A 7958-nucleotide genomic window follows, 5' to 3' on the forward strand; every position below is an offset into this window, starting at 1 on the left:
TTCTTCACGGCAAGAAACATCAAAGAAGAATTAAAGATAAGTTATGAACCTTATGAATTTTTTTTAACTAAGTCGGGGGAATGTCACAGATCTATATCATAGCAAGTTCAAGTTCACAAAAGTCATTTATTGTTTCATTCCTTATCATTCTACTGTAAAACAAACACTGAACTAGTCACACCATCAATTATTTCAGGTTACTTCATGATATAAGTATAATATTATTTCACGAATGACATGAGAAATTCCGAAATGGTGATAACTGTTACAGTAGGTTGTGAGAAAAGACCTGTTTGTACTGCCATAATTCCCTTCTGCTGTGTTATATAAAAACATGATCGGCGGCAATGAACGGGCTGGCCACATCAGTGAATAGCTAATTAAGTATTATAATTATTTAACTTAACGAACGACGGAGTAATTTCGTAAATACCGCTAAAATATGGCGATAACTGTTCGACAGCCAGTATAGCCTGTTATACTTAGTCTTAGACAAAGACAAACTGTTGGGCACAAGCAACTGTCTCGAATATCCTGGGTATATGATTCACATCCTCAGGCGACCTTTCCTTTGGTTAATTGTTTGGCTCAATAGTAAACAAAACAAGATGTTGTGATTCTGATCCACTCACAAGCTATTATCACAGTCTATTATTCACCCCCAAACCACTTTCCCGACATTCTTGGAAACTAGCTAGATCTATTGCCTTGAGGTCGATTGATCGACTTGTTGATTTGATCTTCATCTCTACCGTACAGTTAAGGGCATTTTTTTCATAAATGGCGCTTCAAATTCTTTTATGTGCACTTCGGAGACGTTTTAATGATATTCTTATGTCAAAATCATCTGAAGATGAACAATGATTTAGACTAAATTGTCCTATAGGTCTATACTGCTACACTAGCCTACAGATCTACGCTTGATCAGTTGTTCATCCTTCATGCAGGGTTTAATTATACTTTTTTTCTTTCAAACACGAAATTAATACTGCAGATTTGACCTGTTTTAGCCGGATCGACGATACACACTCTATGAATAAAACGAAATAAACGAAGTAAACAAAGTATTTATGGTTGACTCGATGAATGTCAACTCAAACATTCATCAAAGCCATTCTGTCACACAAAATTATACTCGTCACGTTCTTCTTGTTGGAAACTGACTTACCTTGTAATATCTTTCAAAATTTTAAGACGATGTGATGGCATGTTCTTGATCAGCTGTTGATGCGAACGAATCAGATGAACTCGTCATTTGTTGAAAATGTCCGGAAACAAAGGGAGTGCCCTGTCCTGACCTCGTCGTAAATCGGGTCTTATTTTTATTTCGCCCGCCTTCAGTGTAGTAGGGGAGGTAACTCTTTGTAATGGCTTTGACGGGCATCACACAACACTCCTGACAATAATTGAAAATCTCCGAAAAGAAAGAAACGGTTTGATAGGAATATTTTATTTTTATGATCTAAATGGTAAGGGCGATTTTTTCATTTAGGGGATAAACATACGGTGTGGAAAAATCAGAGGTATATAACGACATGATAACAACTCTAAATTTAATTTACTCGTTCGGTTTTAAATAAAATTTAGCGCCATATATTATAATTTCGTTTTAGATCTACCTGATTTTCCAACACAGTATGCTCATCTCCCAATTAAACACTTTAAGGAGAATATATTACGATACCCGATTCAAACTCCATTGTTTTTGTTGATATTTATGCAGCAAAATCTCACTTTTGAGAAAAGGAGGGTTGCACACTTCACTTTCATCCGAGTTTCAATGGTCAATATTGAACTTACAGGGCAAAGGAGGAGGGGGGTGGGTGATGGTGCGCACCCCTGCCCCTGCACACCCCCTCTGGAGCCGCCTATGCTCTCTCTCTCTCTCTCTCTCTCTCTCTCTCTCTCTCTCTCTCTCTCTCTCTCTCTCTCTCTCTCTCTCTGTGATTTTTCACTCGCTCTCATCTTTCTCTCTCTCTTCTCTCTCTCTGTGATTTTTCACTCTCTCTTTCCTTACCTGTTTCTCCCCACTCGCTCTCACCCGTTCCACACTCCCGCACACTCTTTCTACTATTAAATGAGCATGATTGTCATATTGTAATATATAAGTTCTGAATATGAACGTTACACATAGTCGTGTATAAATGATCCCTATAAACATATTTTACACAGTAGTCTCTGTAAATGTTAACAATACACTGGCAAAGTGACTCGAACATTTGAAAACAAAAGAAGTACACCGAACTATACGCGTGCATCTAATAAGCTAACAAGACGAACACAAATAGAGCATGATGATTTTTCACGTACACGCACACGCACACGCACACGCACACGCACGCTCGTCATGATGCACGCAGTGTATTGTCCCCACCCAGCATTTAGGCTTGTACAGGACCCAGTCAACAGTCTCTCCGTCTCCGAAGGCGATAGCTCGTCCCTACAAGAAGACAGAAAGGACAGCCTCAATGAGGGTAGCAAACATTTGTGAGAATTTCAAAACTACACTAAAAATAACATTTATATTTCCTTTTTTCGATTCGTTGCACGAAAAATCTACACATAAATGTTTACCTGTTTACCATTCAAGCATAGGTTAAAATAACACGTGCAGTTATAACGTTCTGTGCATCACAATATATAGTTTAATTCTGAGAGTTAATGGACGCTGAACTTGTATCATATATATGTTAGATCAGCATTTCTACATAAACAAGTAACACTGAGAATGAGCTTGTCAGTCGATCCAATAAAAAAAATCATACACATACCGTGTGTACATTAAAACACGTATCTGTACTGTGGATAATTTGCAACATCACAATTCAATGACCCAAAATATTTAGTCAAGTATAATAAAATATCGTGTCTTGCGTAATTTTTTAGATATCACCCTATCGTTTTCTCACCGTGTGAGTCCAAATAGTTTCAGTGAGAAAGACCGCCAAACCCACGCCATTGTGAAACACTGTGATGCTGATGTATAAATGATTCCTCATGTTGTTAAACAATTGGTGACGCCATTTCTGCAGTCATGTATTTTGCAACTATCAGAATAATTTTAGATAGCGATTAACGCTTTCGCTGTTTAATTTTTCATATACCGCTAATATATTTTGTGATAAATACGGTATTCGCAATTTAGAAGGACGTGTGTGTTTGTGAGAATCTTACACCCCTATGTTCAGATTTACAACAGTTCTTCATTTTAATATTACAAATACCTCAAACACAATATAGCTCATAGGTGGTTAAATACAACGACGGTTTTTTTATCCTAAAGATAGTAGTATAGATAATATCACGCCATGTGTTATCAGTGCAGTTGAGGACAAGTTTTGTAACTTGTTTATACCCTTCGTGTAACAATCAGATATTAAACAATCAAATCTGAAACAAAATATTTGATACAACGTTATTACAATGTGGAGAGTAATCCCATGTTCTGCAACGCTACGGAACATCAACAGTCAGTTAACGATGCGAGGGATCGAACCCAGGGTTTATATATCGCCTTTAACCACGGGGCTACCCCATCTCCCTCTGGTTCATGTAAGAACAGGTGTCCGCCGCCTTGATATTGCTGGAATTTTGCGAAAAGCGGCATAAAACTAAACTCACTCACTTATGTTAAGAACAGCTTACTTGTGTGGAAGGCCCCACAGGAAATACGAAGGTGGTATATTTTGAGATGGAGAACTGCTATTTTATCCCTCGAATTTGATGGAATTTTGTTCTTCAGAGTATTAACAACTTAACAGCCACTGGTGAGTCCTGGTTCGAGTCTGTACCGAGCGACCGTACCTGATGTGGATTGGGTGGTCAGGTCAGTGACCCTGATGAAAACACGCTATGATGACATGTTTGAATTACAATCACTGCATTGACTGGCCCAGACTCGGTTAGGTGGAGCCTCGGTCATGTTGCTGATATATTGAGTGAATATGATATTATATGAACTGATACACGAGTGAATGCTAGGGTTTGATGACTGCTTAAATGGTGGCCAGATCCTTCTGTAATACTCGTCTCATTGCATGCTGGGAAATACCAAGTCATATCATGGCATTAGCTATTTCCCTTTCAAAGATTTAATCGAAGGAGATCTTTATAATCATATACACAATTCCACTTATCCAAACCGCTTAGCACATGAACTAACGGCTCAAAGGTGTCTGTTGCAGAGGGCTTGTACAAATGCTCCCTAACTCCATATAGGCCTTTGATCGAGGGTGCTTTGGTTAACGTCCCCCACACAATACCCATGCTTCACTGAGTACCTAGGGCTATTTCAGGATATGTGTATATGTCAAGATAAACTTACATCGTCATGTTCTTATATAAGACCTGACTGTAACGCCCGTGTTTAACACAATGAAACAAGGAAGGAATGGTTACTGGATGGTCATGTGTTTGACACGGATATCAGGGTTGTGTTGTGGACCTGAAACGTGCTGTGTTTCAGCAAATGTTTCCAGTCTGGTATGCTTTGGAGTTTGGGTGGTCTTTGTAATTTCTTGGTCCAATTCAGTTTTTCAGTGTATTCGATTTTGCCCATGAGTTTAGTTCTGCCTGTTTGTACATTTGAGACACTAAACTTAAAACAATAGAAATGATAAAATACATGACATGCTCAGAGCTCCGTTTGTATGCTTTATATACAAAGGTAGCTGAAGGATAATGCCTTTTGTGAAATACATACAGACTATAGGTTTGATATGCATATGTTATTGCTAAGATCCAAGGAAGCTCAATGGAGGTAATGATCAATGAAATCAATCTATGCACCTTTTACAGCTTTGTGCTTTGTTAGACCTATTTGTTTTCATGTTGAGGACAGTCGAACCCGGATCTACGGCAAGACTAGGAATGCCTTGACCACCAAGCCGCCGCGATGACATTACCCCAAAATCGAACATGGACAATTAGTGGCAACTAAACGCACACTCAATTGGGCTAGCCAGTCGCCATTACGTCACTGCAGCGGTAATGCAACCTATCAGTTGATATGTACAATAGGTGTACAAGTGCACTTCTTTATTCCAATGGATTCGACGTTAGCATCTACACCGAAACGTCGCATCCATTGCAATGCTAACGGTGCTAACGGTGTTAGCAATGGATGCGACGTTTCGGTGTAGATGCTAACGGCTAACGAAACGTCGCATCCATTGCAAGTAAAGACGTTGTCTATCCATAAAGAATCGTCCCTGTTCATCATACCAGCTTCTAAATGCCACTGAAAGAAGAAAGTGCTAACCTGTCTACAGCGTTCCACATCCTTTCCCTCAGCAACCACGCCTCTTTGCTCAACTTCTTCCCTTCACCACTGGCTGTTTTTGATCCAGTGCCTTTTTTCTTGCACTTCCCATCTTCCTCATCATAATCCTGCTTATCACTGTCATTATCCACGTCAGAGGAGTTCACACTTGGGGCTCTGGACTCCCCGAAGTCAAAGTCCTCCGATTTTCCTCGAAACCTTCGATCAAATTCTTCAAGAAACATCCGAGACACTCTGTTAATTTGGCCTTCATCCATTTCAGAATTTGCATCTTCAGCATGGCCACTACTGTCTGCGTCACTGTCCTGTCCTCGGTCCTCGTCCTCTGAACAAGAGTACAAACGCTTCCTGGGAATCAGAAAGTTTTCCTTCATTTCTTGATCATAACTTTCTCTCTTACCCTGAAAACAGGCATTGGAAGATCTGTAATAAAACTCCATTGTCAGATCTACCTTAATATCTGAGACTCATTTTCTCTGACAATGATATGATCCACAGATCACACAACAGAGCGTTCCTCGATAGGTGGCCCTGGAGTTGTATGGACCCACTTGTAAATTGCTTGTGTAATATAGCTGAATTGAAAAGATTTCAAAACACGAGCATGTATACGCATGTCCAAATGACGACCACTCAACAGGGCCGTGTATTCTCCCAGTTGTGTGCTGAAAGGCAAGCTCTCCACTCGTGTGTTCAGTTAAGGTATGGAAGTTAAATGCATCGATATATCATAAAGTATTGATTTTTCAATCATGCAGCTCTTATGTAGACACAGTTTTATAGAGGTAGGTTATGTAGGAATGTTACACTTCACGACGTAGGTATAGCCAGTCATCAATATAAGCTTATTTAAAAATGATTGCTTTTGTGCGACAAAAGGGCATAGAGACATGGTTATTTAGAGTTATTCTACAAATGTGTAACCCAAACTACATCCAGTCATGAGTCTCGTCATACGCGTGGTAACATATGTAATATTGTGATTTTTAAAAAGCGAATTAAAGTACATTTTTAAAGATTTGAACTGTTCTAGTGTGACATTACAAATTCGAAACATGCCTTGCACAATATGTGTTGAAATGTTTGGTTGTAAAATTTTCTCCCCATTTGAAATGTCTAACTGTTGTGGAAGGCATTTGATGTGATCATCAACTCTTCATTACGTATGAAGGCCACAAACTCATACGTATTAATATAACATGTATAAAGCATCTATATATTCAGCTGGACAGAAATACGTAGATTGTTAATACCTAGTTTCTAGTTTTCTAACTTTACTCTGATTTCGTATGCATAACAGTTAGAACGACCTAGATTGGTAAGGTGAGATGTGACGGAATGAGTGCGCTGAACATCGATTAGTCCGTAAAAAACATGAAATCCACATCATCGTATATGCATATTTTCAGTCAAATATATATCTTTCAGTTTAGTCTCCATTTTAGTAATCATGTAAACATCGTAGAAACCGCCATACAATACTTTAACTTTAATTTAAATAACTCTGTCTGTACATATCTATACCCTTTGTCTGCCTCTTGTTGAACTTTTTTGTAATATACACTTGTAACTATGTGGAGAGGGCTTATTTAAGTTGGATAACTTGTGCCCAATCCGTTTCTCAGTTGAATAAAATATGTTTCAATCAATCAATACTTTAACTTTACATGTCATAGGAGTACTAAATAACTTTGTACAAAGTTTGTACGTTAGAAAACCCTAAATCATAACACACTAAGTTAAATGTTAACGAAACACAAGCTAACCGGTACTGTGTAATTGAATACACGACACCTTGTTATGGACAACAACTTCTTTTATTCCTTTACGACAGGTGAATGATGAATTAGCAAGATGTAGCTCAGAAACGTCGTAAGGAATAAGAAGCTGTTATCCACGAAAGGGTGTCACATGTTCGTGTTTTTCCAACTTAGAATTGTCTTTCATTGACTTTACTCTGTAATTACTCTACAGCAGGTACTGAGCTGTCGTGATATGTAATAATATATTACCCTTGTGGATACTGTATTGTAATCCGTTGTCATTCCGTCATTTCATTGTTCACGTGTCCCTGTTGCGTTCTTTCCACATTATTACTATTCCAGCAATGTTAACATAACAGCACAGTACACCGTCCTCTCAGTCATATACCGTTATCCATATGTATGTACCGTTATACGACACGGTTCGTAGTTCTGTTGAACATTCATGTGTATCAGTATGCATTGATGATCGGGTCTATAGCTCAATAATACCTCAGCTATCCGATATCCAGACCTACGTGTGTAAATCAAGACCCGCTGATTTCCTACAAGCACCACTGGTTCTGTTGTATGGCTCCCAACCGGAGAGGCACGGGCGTTGTTGACGAATTAATACCACGAGCTCTTTGTCGTATCTGACACCAGCAGACTCATATATTGTACTAATGAATACCTCAGTAAAGTAATCCTATTTTAGGTTAAACTGAATCTAGGGGAGTTCACGGTGCAGTCAGCACCTCATAAAGAGGTCTTGTTTCCACTGCTCGGTCTATTTAAAGCGTAAATCTAGCTATAATCATTAGTGTCGTGTTACATGGATTCATTAGCTCCATAGAAACCTGTAAGATAACGGAACAGTTAACTCATTTAGCAGCTTGCTTGTAAACACTTTATCTAAAACACACAAAGGAAAG

General features: G+C 38.7%; 1 protein-coding gene across 1 annotated transcript in view; it reads right to left on the reverse strand.

Moving 5' to 3' along the window:
* The window catches only part of LOC124286278 (potassium channel subfamily T member 2-like), a 79505-nt gene extending 73769 nt beyond the window's left edge, over positions 1 to 5736 (reverse strand). Inside the window, exons 1-2 of the mRNA XM_046722636.1 lie at positions 5261 to 5736; positions 2375 to 2440 (exon numbers count right to left, since the gene is read on the reverse strand). Coding sequence (XP_046578592.1) covers positions 2375 to 2440; positions 5261 to 5721 — 527 coding nt within the window. The 5' untranslated portion in view covers positions 5722 to 5736. The remainder of the gene's footprint in view (positions 1 to 2374; positions 2441 to 5260) is intronic.
* Between the last annotated feature and the right edge of the window lie 2222 nt (positions 5737 to 7958).

This window comes from Haliotis rubra, unplaced genomic scaffold (assembly GCF_003918875.1).
Source record: "Haliotis rubra isolate DU_JTF1 unplaced genomic scaffold, ASM391887v1 Scf38, whole genome shotgun sequence".
In the NCBI taxonomy this organism is placed as follows: Eukaryota; Metazoa; Mollusca; class Gastropoda; order Lepetellida; family Haliotidae; genus Haliotis; species Haliotis rubra.